Source organism: Hylobates moloch, unplaced genomic scaffold (assembly GCF_009828535.3).
Source record: "Hylobates moloch isolate HMO894 unplaced genomic scaffold, HMol_V3 SCAFFOLD_6, whole genome shotgun sequence".
Lineage (NCBI taxonomy): Eukaryota > Metazoa > Chordata > Mammalia > Primates > Hylobatidae > Hylobates > Hylobates moloch.
In genome coordinates, this window is record NW_026652281.1 from 153,883,980 (window position 1) to 153,908,981 (window position 25,002).

The 25,002-nt window shown below is 40.1% G+C and overlaps 1 protein-coding gene across 5 annotated transcripts in view; it reads left to right on the top strand.

The window, feature by feature from the left end:
* UIMC1 (ubiquitin interaction motif containing 1) overlaps positions 1-25,002 on the top strand; it is a 109,338-nt gene that overhangs the window by 32,799 nt on the left and 51,537 nt on the right. For 4 of the 5 annotated variants that reach the window (XM_032158737.2, XM_032158736.2, XM_058440180.1 and 1 more), the window contains 6 exons: positions 6,999-7,123; positions 8,160-8,265; positions 8,575-9,311; positions 17,288-17,349; positions 19,405-19,481; positions 23,861-23,964. In XM_032158737.2, coding sequence (XP_032014628.1) covers positions 6,999-7,123; positions 8,160-8,265; positions 8,575-9,311; positions 17,288-17,349; positions 19,405-19,481; positions 23,861-23,964 — 1,211 coding nt within the window. Of the gene's footprint in view, positions 1-6,998; positions 7,124-8,159; positions 8,266-8,568; positions 9,312-17,287; positions 17,350-19,404; positions 19,482-23,860; positions 23,965-25,002 lie in introns of all 5 variants that reach the window. The other variant, XM_058440179.1, reaches the window with a different exon arrangement.

The following is a 25,002-nucleotide window of genomic DNA, read 5'->3' on the forward strand; positions in this document are numbered from 1 at the left end:
CACTTCTTCCCAGACGGGGCGCCCGGGCAGAGGCGCTCCTCACTTCTTCCCAGACGGGGCGGCCGGGCAGAGGCGCTCCTCACTTCCCAGACGGGGCGGCCGGGCAGAGGCGCTCCTCACTTCCCAGATGGGGCGGCCGGGCAGAGACGCTCCCCACCTCCCAGACGGGGCGGCGGCGGCCAGGCAGGGGCTGCAATCCCAGCACCCTGGGAGGCCAAGGCAGGCGGTTGGGAGGCGGAGGCTGCAGCGAGCCAAGACCACGCCACCGCACTCCAGCCCGGGCAACACCGAGCACCGAGTGAGCGAGACTCCGTCTGCCGTCCAGGCACCTCGGGAGGCTGAGGCGGGCAGAGCACTCGGGGTCAGGAGCTGCAGACCAGCCTGGCCAACATGGCGAAACTGCGCCTCCAGCCAAAGGAGAAAAAGCAGGCAGCGGTGGTGGCGCGCGCTGGCAATCCCAGGCAGCCCGCAGGCTGGGGCAGGAGAATTACGGGAGCTGGAGGCAGGGGGTCTGCAGCGAGCCGAGTAGATTCCAGGCTGGGCCACAGAGGGAAAAGGAAGGAAGGAAGGAAGGAGGGAAGGAGGGAGGGAAGGAAGGAAGGAGGGAAGGAGGGAGGGAGGGAAGGAGGGAGGGAGGGAAGGAGGGAGGGAGGGAAAGAAGGAAGGCAGGCAGGCAGGCAGTTTCCTGTATCTTAAATGGAAGGAAGGAAGGAAGGCAGGCAGTTTCCTGTATCTTAAGTGGAAGGAAGGCAGGCAGGCAGGCAGTTTCCTGTATCTTAAATGGAAGGAAGGAAGGAAGGAAGGCAGTTTCCTGTATCTTAAGTGGAAGGAAGGAAGGAAGGCAGTTTCCTGTATCTTAAGTGGAAGCCAGAAGTGGTCATTCTGAATCTTTAAAAAAATTTTTTTACGTTTATTATTTTTTTACAGACAGGATCTCACTCTGTCACCCAGGCTTGAGTGTAGGGATATGGTATGATCATAGCTCACTGCAGACTTGAACTCATTGGCTCAAGTGATTCTCCTGCCTCAGCTTCCCAACTATGCCCCACGACGCCTGGCTAATTTTAATTTTTTTTTTTTAAACATAGGGTCCTGCCGTGTTGTCCAGGCTCATCTCAAACTCCTGGCCTCAAGCAGTCCTCCAGCTTGAGTCTCCCAGTGTTGGGATTACAGGTGCCAGCCACCAGTTAGCCCCCATTCTGAGTCTTACAGAGCAGCAAAATCTGTTTTTATGATTCCTTTTTATTTTTTTTTTGAGACGGAGCATCATGCTCTGTCGCCCAGGCTGAGTGCGCTGGCGTGATGTTGGCTCACTGCAACCTCTGCCTCCCGGGTTCATAGCGATTCTCCCACCTCAGCTTCCTGAGTAGCTGGGCCTACAGGCACATGCCACTACGCTCTGCTAATGTTTGCCAGGCTAGTCTCCAGCTCCTGACCTCAAGCGATCCACCCGCCTCAGCCTTCCAAAGTGCTGGGATTATAGGCATGAACCACCACACCTGGCCAGAACAGAAGTTTTAAACTTTGATGTGGTCCATTTTTTTCTCTTTTATGGTTTTTTTCTTTCTATGTCCTAAGAAATCTTTGGCTATGCTAAGGTTATGAAGATTTCCACCTATTTTCTTCTGGAAATTTTATAGTTTTAGCTTTAGCATTTAGATTTCTGATCTATTTTGAGTTTTTGTGTATGGTTCAAGGTAAGAGTTAAGGCTCATTTTTTTTCCATATGGATATCCAATCATTCTTGTACCATTTGCTGAAAAGACTGTCCTTTCCTTGTGTTGAAAATCAATGCATGGGTCTATTTCTGAATTTTCTGTTCTTTTCCATTTATTTATGTTTGTCATTATGCCATACCACACTGTCTTGATTACTGTAGCTTTATAATGTCTTAAAATCAGGTAGTATAATTCTTCCAACTTTATTTTAAAAATTGTTTTGATTAATTTGGGTCCTTTGCATTCCTATATAAATTTAATTTTATTATTTGTTTATTACTACTGTTTTTCGAGGCAGGGTCCCACTCTGTCGCCCAGGCTGGAATATAGTGGTGTGAGTGCAGCACTGTAGCCTCAACCTCCTAGGCTCAAGTGATCCTCCAGCCTTAGCCTCCTGAGTAGCTGGGACTAACAGGCATGCATCACCATACCCAGCTAATTTTTTTTTCTTTCTTTTTGAGACAGGGTCTCCCTCTATTGCCCAGGTTGGAATGCAGTGGCTCACTACAACCTCTGCCTCCTGGGCTCAAGTGATCCCCCCATCTCAGCCTCCCAAGTAGCTAGGACCACAGGTGTATGCCACCACATCCAGCTAGTTTTTTTTTTTTTTTTTGAGACGGAGTCTCGCTCTGTCACCCAGGCTGGAGTGCAGTGGCGCAGTCTCGGCTCACTGCAAGCTCGGCCTCCCAGGTTCACGCCATTCTCCTGCCTCAGCCTCTCCGAGTAGCTGGGACTACAGGTGCCCGCCACCACACCCAGCTAATTTTTTGTATTTTTGGTAGAGACAGGGTTTCACTGTGGTCTCGATCTCCTGACCTCGTGATCCGCCCGCCTCAGCCTCCCAAAGTGCTGGGATTACAAGCGTGAGCCACCGCGCCCGGCCTCCAGCTAGTTTTTTATTATTTGTAGAGACAAGATCTCACTATGTTGCCCAGGCTAGTCTCGAACTGCTGGGCTCAAGTGATCCTCCCACCTCTCCCTCCTGAGTAGCTGGGACTATAGTTGTGCATCACTACACCCAGCTATTTTTTAAAATTTATTTTATTTTATTTTATTTTTTTGAGACAGAGTCTCACTTTGTCACCTATGCTGGAATGCATTGGTGTGATCTTGGCTCACTGCAGCCTCGACCACCTGGACTTGAGCAATTATAGGCATGAGCCACTGTACCTGGCCCTGTTTTTCATTGTTATTCTCCTGAGGTGCCTTTTTAGACTATTTTTCCCTCTAACCACTGCCATCCCCATGATATTTTAATACCACAGATATACTATGTATTCTGTTTGTGTACTGATTGTATGTCTGTTTTTATATGTAAAAAGATTTTTTTTTTTTGTTTTCCTCCAAGAACCAATTTTTATCCACTTGGGGATGGTATCACTCTTGTTGAGAATGCATGATAGAAGTTGCCAGACTTGGCTGTGCATGGTGGCTCATGCCTGTGATCCCAGCACTTTGGGAGGCCGAGGCGGGTGGATCACCTGAGGTCAGAAGTTTGACACCAGCCTGGCCAACATGGTGAAACCCCGTCTCTACTAAAAATACAAAAACTAGCCAGGCCTGGTGGCAGGCACCTATAATCCCAGCTACTTGGGAGGCTGAGGTAGGAGTATCGCTTGAACCTGGGAGGCGGAAGTTGCAGTGAGCCGAGATCACGCCACTGCACTCCAGCCTCGGCGACAGAGAGAGACACCATTTCAAAAAAAAAAGTTGCCAGACTTACTGGTATAAAATCGTTCATAGTATTCCCTTATTTATTCTTTTAATGACTGTAGAATTTATAATCTTGTTTCCTCTTTTATTCCCGGTATTGTTAATTGGTGTTGTGTTTTTGTTCTTGAGCAGTTAAGACGTTTATGCATTTTAATTTTTTAATTTTTTGAGATGGAGTCTTGTCTGTCGCCCAGGTTGGAGTGCAGTTGCGTGATCTTGGCTCACTGCAACCTCCGCCTCCCGGATTCAAGCGATTCTCCTACCTTAACCTCCCGAGTAGCTGGGATTACAGGTGCCTGCCACCACGCCCAGCTAATTTTTGTATTTTTAGTAGAGACGACATTTCACCACGTTGGCCAGGCTGGTTTCAAACTCCTGACCTCAGATGATCTGCCTGGGTTGGTCTCCCAAAGTGCTGGGATTACAGGCATGAGTCACCGCTCCTGGCTGAGATTTATGCATTTTATTGACCTTTTCGTAGAATTGATTTTTTTTTTTTTTTTTTTGAGATGGAGTCTCGCTCTGTTGCCTAGGCTGGAGTGCAGTGGCGCATCTCTGCTCACTGCAAGCTCCGCCTCCAGGGTTCATGCCGTTCTCTTGCCTCAGCCTTGCAAGTAGCTGGGACTATAGGCACTCACCACCACGCCCAGCTGATTTTTTGTAATTTTTAGTAGAGACGGGGTTTCACCGTGTTAGCCAGGATAATCTCGATCTCCTCACCTCGTGATCCGCCTGCCTCGGCCTCCCAAAGTGCTGGGATTACAGGCGTGAGCCACTGCGCCCGGCCGGAATTGATTTTTTGTTTAATTTCTTCTCTATTGTATGCCCATCTTTCATTTTATTGATTTCTTTCTGTTCTTTAAAGCTTTTTCTATTACTTGGGTTAATTTTACTGTTTATATTCTAGCATTTTAAGGTGGGAAACTCGGATTACTGATTTTAAAATTTTGCCTTGTATTACGAGCATGGAAAACTATAAATTTCCCTGTGAATGTGGCTTTTGTTGCATCCTACAGACTCTGATATGTTTTCATTTTCATTAAGGTCATTTCAAATTCAGTTGGGTGCATTTTTTATGTTTGGATTCAATTTTAGTGATCCCCTGTGCTTGTTGATTTCATATTATTAAAAAATGTTTAAGATTTATGTGATTCTGTAAGTCAAAGTTATACAAAAAGGTATAGTCAAAGAAGTGTCATTTCCTCCCTTACCCTTTCACTGTGTTCTCAACCACTGGTAGGTAATCGTTTGCATTAGTTTCTGCTTTATCTTCCTTTCTTTTCTTTTTTTTTTGTGAGACCAGAGAATCTCTCTTGTCACTCAGGCTGGAGTACAGTGACGTGATCTTGGCTTGCCTCCTGGGTTCAAGGGATTCTCCTGTCTCAGTCCCCAGAGTAGCTGAGGCTACAAGCACTTGCCACCATGCCCGGCTAATTTTTGTATTTTTAGCAGAGACAGGCTTTCGCCATGTTGTCCAGGCTGGTCTCGAACTCCTGACCTCAGGTGATCTGCGTGCTTCGATCTCCCAAAGTGCTGAGATTACAGGCGTGAGCCACCGTGCCCGGCCTATTTCTGTTTTATCTTTCTTATGTGACACTGTACAAATAAACAGGTGTATGTACATTTTCTTATTTCTCCTTTCTTATGTGATAGGTAGCATATTATCCATAAATTCTTTTGTACTTTATTTTTTACTTAATAACATATCCTTGAAATCACATTATTCCCAGTCCATAGATATATTCCTTGTTCTTTTTAATATCTATATGTGTGTGTACCACAGTTTGTGGTTATTAAATAGATTCCAGTGTTTGGCAAATTTGAACATTGCAGCAATGAAAAATGTGCATATATACTCCTTTTAATTGGAAGTGTATCTTTAGGGTAAGTTGCTAGAAGTGAGACTGCTAAGTTAAAGGGTAACTTTATGTAGTTTGTTAGACATTACCAAGTCCCCCTCCATAAACATTATCCAAAATGGTCATATTCTAATTCTGTCATTTCTTTTACGTTTTTTAGCTGTAATAATTCTATAGGTTTTTTTTTTTTTTTTTTTTTTAAGATGGAGTCTCGCTCTGTCGCCCAGGCTGGAGTGCAGTGGCACGATCTCGGCTCACTGCAAGCTCTGCCTCCCAGGTTCATGCCATTCTCCTGCCTCAGCCTCCCGAGTAGCTGGGACTACAGGTGCCCACCATCACGCCTGGCTAATTTTTTTTATTTTTAGTAGAGACGGGGTTTCACCGTGTTAGCCAGGATGGTCTCGATCTCCTGACCTCATGATCCGCCTGCCTTGGCCCCCCAAAGTGCTAGGATTACAGGCATGAGCCACCATGCCTGGCCTGTAATAATTCTATAAAGAGGAGCTTTTAATCTGCTTGGTTACCCAGTAGTATAGCTTGTGTAGAAAAAGTAGGGTAAAAGCAATTCTATTATTTTATTTATCAGTTTTCAAATAGTTGATTCACTGACATTCTTCAACAGTGACTGGTTAGTCTATGTATTTTTAAAAAATATTAGTATGAACTTACAGTTGTTTTTGTTTTTGTTTGTTTTTGAGATGGAGTCTTGCTTTTGTCACCTAGGGTGGAGTGCAATGGCATGGTTTCAGCTCACTGCAGCCTCCACCTCCCGGGTTCAAGTGATTCTTCCTCTTCAGCTTCCCAAGTAGCTGGGACTACAGGCGCCCACCACCATGCCTGGCTAATTTTTGTATTTTTAGTAGAGACAGGGTTTCACCATGTTGTCCGTTATGATCTCGAATTCCCGACCTTGCATGATCCTCCCACCTTGGCCTCCCACGGTGGTGGGATTACAGGCGTGAGCCACCACACCTGGCCTGAACTTACAGATTTAAATATATTTGATGTGATTTAATGCATTGCATTCATTATCTTTATTGATGCTGCGGTTCCATTTTTGGACTTTATTTAATTGGCTCCTAAGTTCTTTCGATATGACTCTAGTAGTGTCTGATAGATTCCTTGCTTACATCTGTGACAAATATTCTAGGTCATCTTGTTCATTTTATGCTTTGGACTTGGGACCAGCCATTTCTTCAGTGTACCCCGGTTCCTTTTAAATGGAAAATGGTGTCTGGAGACCACATTCTTGTCTCTAGGGATGTTCTTTTCTATTGGGTAAATCAAAGGATTCTGAAGAGTAAAATTATTCTGGCTAAATGTTGAGCATAAAGCATTGTGGTATTTAGCAAAAAGCTCTAGAGTGGGCATTAATTCCTCTGTTTATTCATTTAGCAAATATTTATTGCGTACCATGTGCCCTGCACTTTTTTATGTGCTGGAGGTATAACAATGAACAGTGTAGGTAAAAACTCTGCCTTCATGGGAGCTTACAGCCTAGTTAACCCAGGATTCTTGTTGTAACTGCTGCTAATTATCTTGGCCAACGCCTTACCTTTTGGGGTTTTCCTCATTTACAAGATTATAAAATTGTATTAAGTGGTCTGGTAGTGTCTTCAGTTGAAAAGTTTAATAATTCTCTTTCTTGCCTCCATGCTTATTCAGTGTTTGTGGTGTCCCTCCCTCTCTTTTCCCTATCCTTTTACAGAGATGACAGAAGAAGAACAGTTTGCTCTGGCTCTCAAAATGAGTGAGCAGGAAGCTAGGGAGGTGAACAGCCAGGAGGAGGAAGAAGAGGAGCTCTTGAGGAAAGCCATTGCTGAAAGCCTGAATGTAAATACGCCATGTTGCAAAAGTTTGTGGAGATTGATCTGCAATATTTTTGACTTCTGTGGTGTTGCAGTTGCATTAGGAACTAGCTGTAGTCATTTATAGGGTTTTCACCTAACAAAAATTCTCATAGTAATTTTTTAAAGTCTGTGTTGAATTGTTGGTTAACCCAATTTGAAGTATTTTGTTAATTCTGTATGAAAGAGTTTTCTTCCACCCCATGGATTTTTCAGTTTGTGGTTGAAAGAATTATCATAAGTTGACAGCTTCTGAAAAGACTTACTGAATACCAAGAACCCAAAAGGCAGCAAGATAAGATGCTAACTTCTCTAGTTTTGTGGGAGAGCAAAAGGAATGAGAACTAGAGGCGGGTTATGGGAAGAAAGAATGGGCATTTGTTAAAAAATAATCAAATAAAGTTAAATTGTCATTTGAATATGCACAACTGAATTTTTTTTTTTTTTTTTTTTTTTTTGGAGATAGAGTCTCACTCTGTTGCCCCGGCTGGAGTGCAGTGGCACAATCTCGGCTCACTGCAGCCTCCGCCTCCTGGGTTCAAGCAGTTCTCCTGCCTTAGCCTCCCAAGTAGCTGGGATTATAAGTGCCCACCACCACACCCAGCTAATTTTTTGTATTTTCAATAGAGACAGGGTTTCACCATGTTGGCCAGGCTGGTCTGGAACTCCTGACCTCAGGTGATCCGCCTGCCTCGGCCTCCCAAAGTGCTGGGATTACAAGCATTAGCCAGCTCGCCCAGCCTGAAATGATTTTAAATGTGAAGGATACTTGCCAGTGGCAGGTCCTGAACCATCTTTTTACGCCATTTGCCTCCCTATTTTAAAAAAGGGTTTAGTATAGTGATCTAGTACAACTTTGCACATAGACATTCAGTATATGCTGTGAAATTAAATTGAGCCATTTACATTTTAGAAAGAGAAACTCTTACGAACGGTGGCCTCCCATTTTGTCCTTCCTGTGACCCTTCATATATAGTTATTTTAATAATAAACCTGGTCTGGTATGGGATCACTTGTTTCAGAGTTGCCGGCCTTCTGATGCTTCCGCTACCAGATCTCGACCTCTGGCCACTGGACCGTCTTCCCAGTCCCACCAAGAGAAAACCACAGACTCTGGGCTCACTGAAGGCATGTCTCCCTGTTCTGACTCCTTCCATTCATCAAGTATAACTGTACCACAGGGATCTCATGCTGAGAGTAGATATACAGAAATACCCCAGATCCTTTTGGTGATAATAAAGAAGTTAAATCAGGAAGTAGTTGAGATCATAAGAATATCCGGCATACTTTTATCTCCAAGGAAAAACCAACATTTGGTTAAACCCAAAGAAGAGCCTTTCTTACCCATATTATGTAATTCTTGATAAGTGATAGCTTACCAAGCTCTCTTAATAAAAAAGTTTGTCCTTAGCCCTACTTTTTCTCAAATACCTACAGGCATATGGCAGCTGGTACCTCCATCACTGTTTAAAGGCTCACATATCAGTCAGGGAAACGAGGCTGAGGAAAGAGAGGAGCCTTGGGACCACACTGAAAAAACTGAAGAGGAGCCGGTCTCTGGCAGCTCAGGAAGCTGGGACCAGTCAAGCCAGCCAGTGTTTGAGAATGTGAACGTTAAATCTTTTGACAGATGTACTGGCCACTTGGCTGAGCACACACAGTGTGGGAAGCCACAGGAAAGTACTGGGAGGGGTTCTGCTTTTCTCAAAGCTGCCCAGGGTAGCGGGGACACATCTAGGCACTGTCTACCTACCCTAGCAGATGCCAAAGGTCTCCAGGACACTGGGGGCACTGTGAACTACTTCTGGGGTATTCCATTCTGCCCTGATGGAGTAGACCCTAACCAGTATACCAAGGTCATTCTCTGCCAGTTGGAGGTTTATCAAAAGAGCCTGAAAATGGCTCAGAGGCAGCTCCTAAAAAAAAAAGGTTTTGGGGAACCAGTGTTACCTAGACCTCCTTCTCTGATCCAGAATGAATGTGGCCAAGGAGAGCAGGCTAGTGAAAAAAATGAATGCATCTCAGAAGATATGGGAGATGAAGACAAAGAGGAGAGGCAGGAGTCTAGGGCATCTGACTGGCACTCAAAAACCAAGGATTTCCAGGAAAGCTCAATTAAAAGCTTGAAAGAGAAACTTTTGTTGGAGGAAGAACCAACAACCAGTCATGGTCAGGTAAGGGTCAGTGATGCTGTAATTAAGGATGATTTATTCACAGATTAAAACAAGGATTATTTTAGCTGCCTGTTACTTTTGTGGTCTTCCCCTCCTTGATTATTAAAGTAATACATGTTCACTATAGAAAATTAGGAAAGTACAGGAGAGTATAAAGAAGAAAAAAACTACCTTTTTTTTTCTTCTTTGAGTTGGAGTCTCGCTCTGTGGCTCAGGCTGGAGTGCAGTGGCATGATCTTCGGCTCACTGCAACCTCCATCTCCTGGGTTCAAGCAGTTCTCCTGCCTCAGCCTCCCAAGTAGCTGGGATTACGGGTGCCTGCCATTACACCCTGCTAATTTTTGTATTTTTAGTAGAGATGGGGTTTTACCATGTTGGCTAGGCTGGTCTTGAACTCCTGACCTTGTGATCTGCACGCCTCGGCCTCCCAAAGTGTTGGGATTACAGGCGTGAGCCACCACACCTGGCCAATCATCATTTCTGTGCATACAAAAATACATGAAAAAATTTTTTGAACAAAATGAAGACTCTTGTGTTTTAAGTTTTGTTCCTCTCCCTACTTTATAGTTTATCTTAGATCATTTCTTAATGGATGACGTATTCTACCATAGATAAACCATAATTTATTTTTTGTTAAAAATTTTTTTTTTTTTAAAGGCAAGGTCTCGCTCTGTCACCCAGGCTAGAGTGCACTGATGCCGTCTTGGGTCCCTGCAGCCTCCACCTCCGGGATCAAGCGATCCCCCAACCTCAGCCCCTCGCAATAGCTGGGACCATAGGTGCACGCTACCACGCCGAGCTAATTTTTGTATTTTTTGTAGAGATTGAGTTTCACCTTGTTGCCCAGGCTGGTCTCGAACTCCTGTACTCAAGCCATCCACCTACCTTGGTCTCCTAAAGTGTTGGCAATATAGGCATGAGCCAACACGCCTGGTCTAAAAATTTTTATTATTTCTAAAAGGTTAAATTTTTGAATAGGTAACAATATTCACATAGCTCAAAATTCAAAAATATATAAGTAAAAAGTCTTAACTTTTCTCCCTATCACCCAGCCAGCCATTCCCCTCTCTGGACTCAATTTGTGTTACTAGTTCTAGCGTATCCTTCCAAGATACTTTATCTGGTACAAGCAGAATACATTTTCTTTTCCCTGCCTTCTTTTACACAAATGATTCACACATTATTTTCTACTTTTCTCGTTTAATATCCTAATGAGATCATTACATAACAGTATATAAAGAATTTCTTCATCTGTTTTTTTTTTTTTTTTTTTTTGGGTGTGAAAAATACCATGTGTGGATTAGTCAGAGTTTACTATTACAGATAGTAAAATGTCCAGAAGACATTTCATCCACTTGGAAGATATTTGTATTATATGATAATTTTCTGTAGCTGTAATTGGTGGACCAAAAAATGTATTTATAATTTCATTAGCTGTTGCCAAATTGCCCTCCATAGAGATCATATACATTTACATTCCCACTGGGCAGTGTATGAATACTAGTTTCTGCATACCCATGGTAATGCAGTATTGTCAGACTTCTTGATCTTTGCCAGTCTGAGAGATGAAAAATGGCGTCTCAGTGTAGTCTTAATTTGCATATCTCTTACTATTTGTGAGGCTGAACTTTTTTCTCACATGTCTAAGACCCATTTGTATTTCCTTTTCTGTCTGTTAGATCTTATCATTTTTTTCTTTTGATAATCTGTTGGTTTGTGGATACCTTTTTTTTTTAAATTTTTATTATTATACTTTAGGCTTTAGGGTACATGTGCACAATGTGCAGGTTTGTTACATATGTATCCATGTGCCATGTTGGTTTGCTGCACCCACTAACTTGTCATTTAGCATTAGGTATTGTGGATACCTTTTATATAGTAGAGAAAGTAGTCCTTTGTGGTATGAAGTATGGATAGTTTCCCGGTTGTTTTTTCCCACTACATAATGGTGTATATTTATTATTTTGCTTGTAGTGGTTTTGAATAATTTATTGAAACCAATCTTCATTTTGGTACATTTAGTTTGCTTTTTCTGACGTAGCTAGATTATATTGTATATGAAAGTTTATATCTTCTTTTTCCCTTTGAATATTATAAAAGCAATAATATAAACTCTTTATATATAAATTGTAATTTTAAAGAGTATTCTGTTTTATGACTATACTGTTTTTTCTTGCTATTTCTGTTACCAGACTTTGACTTTTGGTTTTGTTTTACTATTACGTTATTCTGTCTTTCTTGTGTTATGATAAAGGTTCAAGAAATGGTAACTTTGAGGAGCTTCATAGAAAACATGGATTTGGAGTTGAGTTCTGATTTTTGTGTTTAAGTAATTTGTGTGTTTTTGAGCAAGTCACTTAACCTCTTTGAATCCCAGTTTTACGTCTATACAGTGGGAATAACAATTCCTTTCAACAGTTATTTTAATGATTAAAGTGAATTTGTGTAAAACGTCTACTGCAATGCTTAGCATAGGCACTGAACAACTGGTAATTCTCTCTAAGGGATCAAAGGTCATTCACTGGGGAGATGCCTCTAGGAATCATTATTTCCTAGTAACCAACTTCATTCACATTCTGGAAAGATTGTTGTCTGGGAAGAGAAGGCATTTTTATTTAAAGAAATTTTTTTTTCTGAAGGTATATCAGCAAAGAAGGCATTTTTAAGAAATAGTTATTTTAGTGACTGGTTTCTTTTCCAAAGGAAAGTTACATGATGCTTATGATAAATGTTTAGTTTGTTCTTTCCAATTCAGAGATGCTGCTTCTTAAAATAATACATTAACTCCAAAGAGTGACACTTAATGATTTATTGTAATTCAAGTTGTTAGCTTGAAAGATCCCGGGGGCCAGAGCTCTAGATCATAGACTTGTGTCAAGTTCTGTGTTGTGTCAAGTTTGAAAGTACTGCCTTTGCAGTAGCCTGGAAGAAGTCAAAATCTAGTGGATGGTCTTAATTAGATAGAAGTTCTTGTATAATAATAATAAAAAAATTAGATTGAAGTTCTTTGACTCTTAACTTCATGACCAGGCCACCAAATACTACAGGTAGTATTATCAGTTGGTACTATTTGCTACAGTAAACTGAATTAAGCTAGCTTAATTAAAAAGAAGACTTGGCTAGGCACAATGGCTAATGCCTATAAGCCCAGCATTTTGGGAAGCTGAGGCAGGAGAAGTCATTTGAGCCTGGGAGTTTGAGACCAACCTAGGCAACATAGTGAGACCTTGTCTCTACTAAAATAAATAAATACATAAAAATAAAAAAATTAAAAGAGGACTTTATAAGGAAACGAGGTATCTCAAAAGTTTTTTTTTTTTTTTTTTTTTTTTTTAGATGGCATCTCACTCTGCGCAGGCTGGAGTGCAGTGGCGTAGTCTTGGCTCACTGCAAGCGCCACCTCTTGGGTTCACGCCATTCTCCTGCCTCAGCCTCCCGAGTAGCTGGGACTACAGGTGCCCACCATCACGCCCGGCTAATTTTTTATGTATTTTTAATAGAGACGGGGTTTCACTGTGTTAGCCAGGATGGTCTCGATCTCCTGACCTCGTGATCCGCCCGCCTTGGCCTTCCAAAGTGCTGGGATTACAGGCGTGAGCCACCGCGCCCGGCCTCAGAAGTTTTAAAATAGAACTATAACCAGGCCCAAAGAAGGTACTGGGCATCTGATTTTTCTGTATCTCATAGTTATATTGTGTCTGCTTCATTCTTCTCCCTGCAGACTTGGCATTCTTTGCTTTTGTTTTTCAGGTGTAGGTTGAAGACACTGATCCTATAGCTCTCAAACTTATGGGTTACAGGAGACTTAATCTCTCCCAATTCCAATTTTAAATTTTCAGGGAAAGGATTTATATCCCATTTGGTGTCGGTAGCCCAGTCAGCTGTGGCTTGACAGAGGTTACTTGTCAAATTGGCTGTGAGCCCACTGCTAATGGGAATGGGAGGGGTGAGGGACAGTCCTCAGTGAAAGCAGACAAGGCAGACAACCTAGTAAGATATAGACATTAACTTTAATTTTAGAAATCACTTGGAGATGTTAAAAAATGCTGGAAAGTTTAAAGAATATTACCTATTTTTTGTATGGTTCAGATCATATTATTTTTGTATCTTTAACATGTAAACATTTTCTCATGTTAAATTATATATTTCACTTTTAATGGCTATATTATATTCCAGTTTGTGAATTTACCATAATATTTTAAACATTTTTCTATTGCTGGATATTTCAGTTGTCATATCTTTCTATATGAAACTTTTCTTTATTCCTGATCAGTGTACTTAGTCATGAGCCATAAAAATGATGGGTTAAAGAGTTATGAATATAAAGACTTGATATTTATTGCCAAATTGCTCGTCAGAAAGGCTTAAAATTTGTATTCTCTCCATCTGGCAATGTATGAGAATATCTAGTTCACTGCAGCCTTGCCAACAAATAGTTGTACCTTTAAAAAACAAACTTCAACTAATTTTGTAGGCAAATAATGAAAGTCCTATGATTGTAATTTTACCTCTCAATCTTTTGCTTTCAGGAAATGTGGGTAGAAAGAATTCGTTTGTTAAACATTCTCTATTGAACACAGCTTTGGTGGAGCTGCCTGTATTTGAGACTTCTTGGTTGGTAGAGTTAGCAAGAGAGTCTCAAAAATAGAGACTCAGAAAAACATTCACTATGGGGCACATAACTTAGTCTATAGTAAGGTTATTAAAGCTTTAGAATCAGATGATTTTTGGTTTTTGGCATCACTGAGACAAGATAAAGTTGCTAATGAAGGCCTGTAGATCACCTTGAGAGCATTATGGCAAGGAGTTGGAAGGGGTAGTATGTTAATGTGGTTACTACTTTTCAGAATCTGATTCTTAATTTTTCAGTCCAGATGTTGGAATTTTTTTTTTTTATCAGAAATGACCAGATTGCGTGGGGTTGTGAGAACTGACTGATTTGCCAAACTTCACGCTGATATATATATACAAAATGACAATTTATTAATTTATTATGGAATAGAGACATTTTCAGTGACCAGAATACTCAGACCTGTATCTACTGTCTTCTAGAATGACAGTGTCTGGAGGGTTGAAATAATCAGAAAATGGAATTTTTAAGGGATGGATCAACTAGTCTGTGGAAAAACCTAATAAACTACCACTGTCACACAATAGAGGACATTTCTATGATGACCACATGATTTATCTATTCATTTTCAATTTTTTTTTCTTTTTTTTAAAGATGGAGTTTCACTCTGTCACCCAGGCTGGAGTGCAGTGACACGATCTCGGCTCACTGCAACCTCCACCTCCCGGGTTCAAGTGATTCTCCTGCCTTAGCCTCCCGAGTAGCTGGGGTCACAGGCACGCACCACCACGCCTGGCTAATTTTTGTATTTTTTGTAGAGACGGGGTTTCACCATGTTGGCCAGTCTGGTCTCGAACTCCTGGCCTCAAGGCATCCGCCCACCTTGGCCTCCCAAAGTTCTGGGGTTACAGACATGAGCCACTGTACCCAGCCCCATTTTCACTTTTAAGTATTAAAAATTCCCTTTGATAATAATTCTTTGAATTTTTTTTTTTAAGATTCAATGCGGCCGGGCGCGGTGGCTCACGCTTGTAATCCCAGCACTTTGGGAGGCCGAGGCGGGCGGATCACGAGGTCAGGAGATCGAGACCACGATGAAACCCCGTCTCTACTAAAAATACAAAAAATTAGCCGGGCGTGGTGGCGGGCGCCTGTAGTCCCAGCTACTCGGAGAGGCTGAGGCAGGAGAATGGCGTGAACCTGGGAGGCGGAGCTTGCAGTGAGCCGAGATTGCGCCACTGCACTCCAGCCTGGGCGACAGAGTGAGACTCCGTCTCAAAAAAAAAAAAAAAAAGATTCAATGCAAGTCATCCCTTCCTTATTAACATATTATTTCTCCATATTAAGCCATAGCTTGCTTAAATTTTTATTTCTGCCATGCTTTCCTGTTTACCTTGATTACATTTGGGTAGTCTAAATTTTATTTGCTTATTTTGCTGTCCTATGTTCATATTCTGGAAGAACCTCACTTTATGTTCAGATTACTGCCATTGAGGTATAAATTTCTAAATTAAAATAATGTATTGAAATGAAGACGTTCTTGGGATTCTACATTGAAATGATTAGGAAGAGGATCATCTGAGTAAGCAATATAATAGTAGTTTTTAGCGTGTGGATTTTAGAGTCAGGCAAGTGGAAGTCTCAGCTCTACGATTTTGACCAACTATATGATTTGGGGCAAATTAACTTCTTGAAGTTTCACTTATTTTTAAAATAATTTAATGGTTTTTGCTTCTTAAGTTGCTTGTGAGAATTAAAGGAGATAAGGAATGTAAAGTGATTAGCACAGGCCTGGCACTGAATAGAAGCACAATGATTTTGTTTGTTTGAGACAGAGTTTCACTCTTGTCGCCCAGGCTGGAGTGTAATAGCGCGATCTCGGCTCACTGCAACCTCTACCTTCTGGGTTCAAGCGATTCTGCTGTCTCAGCCTCCTGAGTAGCTGGGATTAGAGGCGTGAGCCACTATGCCCGGCTAATTTTGTATTTTTAGTAGAGATAGGGTTTCTCCATGTTGGTCAGGCTGGTCTTGAACTCCTGACCTCAGGTGATCCGCCCGCCTCGGCCTCCCAAAGTGCTGGGATTACAGGCATGAGCCATCACGCCTGGCCAAAGCACAATAATTTTTTTAAACAATTACACTGAGAAGGTTTGAGATATGCTTTAGCCTAAGGCAGAGATGGAGGTGCCTTATAACTAACTTACTAGTGCTTTGATTGCATCTAAAGACCAAGGCTAGTCATTATAAAATTATGTTAAATGGACACTAGGTGTCAGCATCCTCTTTCTCTCTCTCTCTCGTCTTTCTTTCTTTCTGAGAGTTCAATAAAAACCTTATCACCCCTGAGTTCAAAGGAAGAGACAGGTTAAGTATTTATTGCTGTTGTATTTTAGTCCTTTGGTAATTTGGTTAAGTCTTATTTTTCATAATGACTATATTCCCTATTATTGTACAAGTTTCCTTTTGACTGAAAACTCAACTATTCCTGATTTTTAAGTGTATTTCATCATTTACCTGAATGGTAGTGAGATTGATAAAGAGATGCCTAACTTGTTTAGGTTATTCATATCTAATTAGGAAACTTTGAAAACTTCAGCTGGTAGCTTTATGTCTAGTGGAAGAAGCCTCACAGTCCAGGCACTTCCTCAGAAGTCTGCCTAAGGCAGCAGTAGCTGCTTTTTCTGTGATCTTCTGTGCATGTATGTTTAATGAGTTGGTATTTGCACCAACTCTACCATTAATCAATGAAAATAATTTTTGAATCAATGAAAATAATCTTTCCTTATGTAGTCCCTATTCATTACATTTCTGAAAAGATAATCCTGTAGCCAGATATAAAAACCATAGTGGCAGATTTGTAGCAAAAAGAATCTTTGTAACCTTCCCTTTTGATGTCCTGTGTTATGGCTTGGTTTTTCTCAGAGATCATAGATTGCAGTGTTTATCTCAAGTCAGTATTTCCTTTGAAAATTGAACTTTTCTCTATATTTTCCTTTCCCCTTACGCAAACTATTTGATTGTTTTTCTAAAATCATAATTCATTTGACTTACCAATTAATATTGATATAGGTCTTGCATGTTATGAAGTGCATTGCGTACATTATCTTGTTTAATTTTCACAACACTCTGTGAGGCAATTGTTAATACCCATTTTAAGATGAGGAAAGAGAGTCAGATGTCATTTACCCAATCACAAAGTTAGTAAGTGATTTAGTTCTGATTTAAATACCAGTCTTCTGACTTTACAGGATGTGCTTGTTTTACTGAAACTTACTGGCTTATGGAAAATATTTTCTTCTTGTTAATTGTTGAGGGAGAACATTGAACAATTAAATTCTTTTAAAACAGGAAGAGAAGCCAGTTCACCTGTGCCTGTATATTTAAGATACTACGTATTTCTTTGCAGTCTTCCCAAAGGATTGTTGAAGAAACTTCTGAAGAGGGAAACTCTGTACCTGCTTCACAAAGGTGAGAGATCATATGTTTCTATGAATTCTCCTCTGATGGTTGCCAGCATAAGGGAGATGAACCACATGAGTGAGACTGTACGTGGACAGCTTGCCAGAGAACTTTCAGCTCTTTTATAAGTGAAGACTAGGAGAAATTTTATTATTATCTCTAAGTTCTCAGATGTGCATCTCATAGAAGCTCAGAATATTAAGAGCTGGAAGAGATCCTAGAGGTCATCTTGTCCAGGCCACCTATCTTGGCATAAATCTCATTTACATTATTTCTGAAAAGCGGTCACATCCTGCAATTCTCTTAACGAATTACACTAGTTTTCTATAACAATTTGAAGGCTCTAGACTGACTTCTTCATAGTCCTTCTATTCTTAGCCGCTTTCTCTCTTTTCCCCAACTCTGCTTATGCTTATTTTGTCTGTATATCTAAACCTTATACATCTTTTAAATTTACTCTTGAGACTTGCATCCTATTTGAAGTCTTCATATTATTCAGTCCACACAGGGCCTGTGTCACTCTCACTGTCTGTCCTGTGCCACTTTTAATCCATTTGTGCCTCCTATCTCCTGTAAACGATTATATTTGCATTACCTCCTCCATTGTTCTTGCTGATTGATTGATGGGCTTACCTTCTGAGTCTTCTTACTTTAATAATAGATAGCAGTTGATTAATTATAAACTGCACTATTAACTGGATCATGCTTCCAGTTACTTTCCACTTGCCCTTTTTATCTGGTAGTTGAGTTTTGAGACTTTCTCAAGAGCTTAATTTTGAACTGCATGACTGTGTTCTCCCATATGAGAGTTGAAGCCAAATTGCCATTTGCTGTAGTCAAGGTGGTGGTCTTTCTTAGGCTTCTGGTTGATAGTACTTGGTATTCCTTCCAGGGCTAAAGAATATGGCTTTGGTTTGATTTTCCTGCTGTTAAGACAGTTTTGGAAGTGGTTTTAACAGAGTAGGCCTTTACTCCCTGTAGGCCTCTCTGCTTTATTGTGGTGAGCCTTGTGCAGAGCAGATGTAGGTTTTAATAAATGATTATACACTTTGTCACCAGTAGAGAGTTGGAATCGCAGGCAATGTGGTTTGACTTCAAATTGATTAGCCCATTTTATAAATGTCAGAAAATTGTTTTGTGATGGACCCTTTGAATAGAGCACTAATGTTACATGCAGAGTAAACTCTGTCTGGCTGGGGTTTATAACAAATGCTATGAGATGTTTTATTTAGAGAGAAATCACTTGTGGTTTTCTGTCAGGATTTAGTTATTTATCATGAGTTCAGTTGTAGCTATTCTCTCTTCTCTGTGATTCTTGGTTGTTGTGAGGATTTTTGTTTTTAAGCATCCTCTTGCATACTTGATCAAACTAATCATAAAGCCCTGTGAAGCATGAGGGGGCTAGCTCAGATGCTCAGATCAGCTATGTGTTCCTATGTCAGGAAGAGATTGCACTCCATGAGCAGTCAGGGAAAATCAGAAGGTTGGATGAAGGAAGCCATTCATAATTAAGTTTTTGTTAGAAAAGAGATTCAATTTATGTGGGCAGATTTTTGCTGTAGGGCAGTTTGGAATTGTATTTTATTTTTGTTGCATGGAAAGCAACATCTTGAGATAAAGAGGAGATTTAACTGCAAAAGGAGGAGAAAGTATGTTGTCAGAAGAATCTCTGTGTCTTGGCAGTTTACAAATCTCTAGCCTTCAGAAGGCTGAGATGGAGGCTATGAAACACCTTTGACATCCTTATATTGGAGTGGAGTTTTTGTCTTCTGTGATACTCACAGACAGTTCTTACCCTTCAACCTTCCTTTGTGAAAACTCCAAAAGGGAATTTGTTTTCATTCAGTGATTTCACTGGAACTGAATTTGTAAGCGTATTTATTTTCCTTATTTCTGGCCTAGAGTTTTCAGTACTGATTCCTTGCTTTCCTGTTGTGCTTTTGTGGTATTAGGCAGCAAGTATCTGTGATTACCTGTGGCTTTGTGAGTGACTCACCATTGCTTTTGGCTCTGTGTTCTGATTTATTTTACTGGGAATTCATTTGGGATTTTGTTCTCTTTCAGTGTTGCTGCTTTGACCAGTAAGAGAAGCTTAGTCCTTATGCCAGAGAGTTCTGCAGAAGAAATCACTGTTTGTCCTGGTAAGTACCCCACTGTGATTTTACTGAATTTCTGATACCTATCTACCTTTTGTTGCCTATTAATTTTCCTCTGACTCTTCAAACCTGCTCTCTGGAGGTTTATATGTAATTGATACGTGTGTGTACATGTCTCCACACTCGTATATGTATACACATATAGTTGTTTTTATTGGCCATTGACTTTTATTCTCAATCTTTTCTCTCCTTAGGGGTAATTTAGTTTTGAAATTAACATGACTTTTTTGTCTCCTTGATTGTTTACAGGCCTCATCAGAGATGGCAGCAAAGCATCAGGAATAGCATTTACTTAACTGTACATTCAGAGCCTTTTGTTATTTAATTTGTTTAAATTATTTTAAATTGTTTTAAATTATTTTGTTACCCAGCCTGGAGTGCGGTGGTGTAATCATAGCTCACTGCAGCCTTGAACTTTGGGGCTTAAGTGATTCTCCCTCCTTGGCCTCCCAAAGTGCTGGGATTACAGATGTGAGCCACTGTGCCTGGACTTCACAGCCTTTTAGTAGTTAGTTTTTATATTGCCATTTGTTGGGGTCTTACTGCACAGGAGGTCCAGAAATTGAGTTTTGTGCATGTTCTGTCATTATTTTTAATCTTAGACCTAAGATGCTTAACCTCATTAAGTGCTTTAGTTTGCTTTTTGTTAATTGTATAAATTAAAAGATATGTACTTTGTTTTAGGCAGAAGAGATGCTCATTCAAAGTTGCACATGGATAGATTTAGATATACAAAATAATGTAAAATGAACTAAGATACATACCATCTAAGAAACTCCTGAATCATTGTAATATGAAGCGTTATTTTGTGATATGAACCACTACTTTCTAAGGAATTTGTTTTAGACTATATTTTCCTTTCTGGCTTTTCTGAAAAGATCATTAGCCTCATTCCTGTGAGATTGAGGGACTTCCTACTGATGTTTAACTTTGAACAGCAAGTATACAGATGTTGCCATAAGTCACATCTGGTTTTCCCTCAGGTCTCATATAGCCTATAAGGATTAGAGATAATCATAGTTTTCTTATTTTGGTTTCCTCCAATTTTTCCCGCAGAGACTCAAACTTAGTTTGCATGTAATCTAGGAAAGACCTATAAATATTTTTAAACATCTGGCAGTCTATCATAAAGGTCTTTATTTATTTTAAAAATTGAACTATGTTGGCTTTTTTCTTTTTTCTTTTTTTTTTTGAGACGGAGTTTTGCCCAGGCTGGAGTGCAGTGGCGCAGTCATGGCTCACTGACTGTAACCTTGAACTCCTTGGCTCAAATGATCCTCACTCCTCAGCCTCCCGAGTAGCTAGGACTACAGGCATGTGCCACCACACCTAATTTTAAAAATTATTATTATTATTATTTTTTAGTAGAGACGAGGTCTTGGTGTGTTTCCCAAGCTGACCTCAAACTCCTGAGCTCAAGTAATCCTCCCGCTTTGGCTTCCTAAAGTGCTGGGGATTATAGGCATGAACCATCGTGCTCAGCCTACGTTGGTTTTTATTGAAAGTGGCTCCTTAATTCATCTGAAATGTATTTGGATTACTGCCTAACAATACCCGCTAAGAGACTACACTACCGAGTGCTCAGATTTTGGCAAGAGCACTCAAGAATGCTGTGCTACCTTTGTGAAAAGAAAGCTTTCCCCCTCTGTCTGGGACTACTGACTTCCTAGAAGGAAATCACTCAATCTGTTTAGGATGATGGCGTGTGACATCACCATGGGATCTTGCAGGAGGAACCCACAAATATATTGATCTTGAAAGGCCTAGTTAATGAGAGGGAAAAGCAGGCCTTTCATACTGAGGTTAGATAGCTTTTATGATCATGACTTGCTGTCATTAGCCTGCTAATTAAGTCCAACTGTTTGCTGACATAAACCACTTCTAAATGAGATTGCAAAAGGTATTCATTACATTAATGTTCCTTTTGCTAAGAAAATATAACTACTTCACCAGGAAGCCAAACTCCTGGGTTTCTTTTTAAATATATAATTTGGAAGTTATATATATAAATTATCTGAAAAAATTTGTTCCAAATGGGTGAAACACATATTTAGTGTAGTAGTCTGTTACCTGTTTACTTTTGTTTCATATTTCTGACAGTTCAAGAGTCTAATATTTAAGATTACAATATCTTTTTAGTGTTACTCACTTAGTTGAAGAAGCAGGATTATAGCCTTGTGCCTACATTTTGCATGCTTCTAGCATTGCTTATTTCCAAGAAGCTAATGCCTTCTTAGTTGGACATTTCAGCCATTCCCAGAAAGCATAATTGAAGACTTTTTATTATTGCAGTAATCTAAGCAGTGAATGGTTCTTATTTTTAAAGAATATCTTTTTGAAAATACCTTTAGGGAAAGTTGACAGAGAGGATTTTGAAGTTTATGTGCTGTAAGCCTTTTTCCAATAAGGTGGGGTGTGTGTGTGTCTGTGTGTGTGTGTGTCCAGTTTTCAAAAAAATTTGTGGTGTATTAAAATATAGTTAATTCTACAAATGTATTTAATCCTTTCTTAATGATTCAGAAGATACATTAGAAACTTGCAGATGCTCTATTTGCCTGACATTGGCCATTTATTGTTTTGTGAAGCAAAGTGCTAGTTAGAGGTACAGCAGGTATAGTGTCAGATAACAGAGAACTTACTGGATTTGCATTCTGAAATAAATTTCTGGTTTTAGTTTGGGTTCCTGTAACAAAATACTCTAGACTGAGTGGATTATAAGCAACATAAATTTATTTCTCACAGTTCTGGGGGCTGGAGAGTCTAAGATCAAGGAGTTGGCAGAATCAGTGTCTGGTGAGAGCCAGACAACTTCCCATTGTGTCCTCACATGGTGGAAAGAGGATGAGAGAGCTCTTTGGGGTCCCTTATAGAAGGGCAGTAATCCCATTCTTTTCAGGGAAGGCCCTATGCTCATGACCTAATTACCTTCCAAAGGTCCCATTTCCTAATATTACCACATTAGGGGTTGAGATTTCAACATACGAAGTTTGGGAGGTACACAAACATTCAGTGTGTAATGTTTCTTTTCCAGATACATTGGTGGTTTTGAAAGATAATTACTATTTTTTGTTGTTGTTATATTAAGTGATGTGTCTACAGCAGAAGTTGGCAAACTTTTTTTTTGTTGTTGTTGGTGAGGTAGGGTCTCACTCTGTAACTCAGGTTGGAGTGCAGTGGTGTGATCATAGCTCATTACAACCTTGAGCTGACCTCAAGTGATCCTCCCACCTCGTCTTCCCAAAGCATTGGGATTGCAGGCATGAGTGACTGTGCCCAGCCAAACTGTTTAAAAATAAAGACTAGATAGGAAATATTTTAGGCCCCGTGGGCCATATAGTCTGTTGAGACTATTTGGTTCTGCCATTTTAGTGCAAAAACAGCCATAGACAGTACATAGATGAATGAGCATGGCTGGGTTCCAATAAAACGTTACTTAGAAAAATAGGCAGCTGACAGGATTTGGCCCATGAGCTGTATCTAGTTTTCTGGCCCCTGAACTAGACTACAAGGGACCCCATCTTACATTTTCATATTACTGATAGCGAGTATAATGCCTGGGACTTGATGTTCAAAATATTTGTTGAATTGATAGATGCTGCTTAAAGAATATATTAAAGAAAGGCGTATCTTTGTCTAGAATGTATATTCTATTTCTGGTCCCAGTTTCTGTTTTTGCTAATCATCTCTTTAACCTCAGCACTAACATTCGCAGGTTCTTGTTTTCTGTCAAATCAGTATACTTTAAAACTAGAATTACAGTGGAAATAAGCCAGTTGATCAGTTGGTCAATGAATAAACAAATTGTGATATATCTATACAGTGGAATGCTACTCAGCAGCAAAAAGTATGAACTGTTGATATTATATGACAACATGGGTCCATCGCAGACACATTATACTAAGTAAAAGAAGCTGGACACAAAAGACATGTGATTCTATTTATATGACATTCTAGAAAAGACAAAATTATAGGAACATAAAGTAAACTGGTCATTGTAAAGAAGAGTTCATTGCAGTGACCAAAGAGGTAGGAGATTGACTGCAGAGGGGTACAGAGAACTTTTTGGGGTGTTGGAAATGTTTTATATCTTGATTATGGTAGAGGTTACATGGTATAAATGGTAGTATATAAATGGTATACATTTGTCGAAACATATTAAACTGTATACTGAAAATTTATGAATTCTGTTATTTGTAAATTATGCCTCAGTAAAGCTTTAAGAAGAAACAAACTAGATCTAGTAATATATTGCCACCACAGTATTGTCATATCCTAAACTTTAGGGGAAAATAGACATGTTTGTTTTTTTAATTATGAAAACACAAAATGAAAATTAATGGGATTTTAACTTTTTTAAATTACAGAGACACAGCTAAGTTCCTCTGAAACTTTTGACCTTGAAAGAGAAGTCTCTCCAGGTAGCAGAGATATCTTGGATGGAGTCAGAATAATAATGGCAGATAAGGAGGTGAATATTTTGCTCTATATTTTTTCTCAGTGGTTTCTTTCTGTTGGTAGTCCTCTCTCTGATGCAACGTTGACATTGGCTGAAAAGATTTAGGTGGCAGGGGGTTTTAGTTTTGGGGGTTCTTATGTCAGGGAGAGATTTTTATAGTTAAGATTAGTTCAGCATTGTTTCTAAAAATAACAGTAGTTAGCATTTCTTGAGTACTTTTGTATGCGTTATTATTTCTATTAGAGATGGGGAAACAGAGGCTTAGGATGTTTAATTTGCTCTAAATCATACTACTAATAATGGTAGAGATATAATTTGAACACGGGTTTGAATCCAAAGTTATAGGGCATTTTTTATTATGTACCAATAAGTAACAGACACAGTCTTGGAAAAAATTACTATATTTATATTATGATGTATACATAACTTTCAGCCCTAATTTGATCAGAAATGCAAAGTCAAGGTAGCTGTCTGATAAAATAAACGAATCTATTTGCATCATTACCTTTACTCACTTTAGGTATCTGGCAGTAACCATAAAGCTGATTGATACAAGTTCATACTTCTGATTAAGATTCTCGGTGTGTATATTTTTCCTTTTCTTTTCTTTTTTTTTTTTTTCTTTTTTCTTTTTTTTTGGGATGGAGTTTCACTCTGTTGCCCAGGCTGGAGTGCAGTGGCATGATATCGGCTCACTGCAGCCTCTACCTCCCCTGTCCAAGTGTTTCTCCTGCCTCAGCCACCCAAGTAGCTGAGATTACAGGCGCACGACACCACCCTCAGCTAATTTTTATATTTTTAGTAGAGACGGGGTTTCACCACGTTGGCCAGGCTGGTATTGAACTCCTGACCTCAAGTGATCTGTCTACCTTAGCCTCCCAAAGTGCTGAGATTACAGGCGTGAGCCACCGTGCCTGGTCCTCAGTGTGTATTTTTAATGTTGAGTCTAACAAAACAGTTTACCTGGAATTCCTTTAAAAATTTTAAAATCTTAAAAATCTGTTGCTGTCAGAAGCAACCTGAGAGTTAGCCAAATTCCTCAGTAGAAAT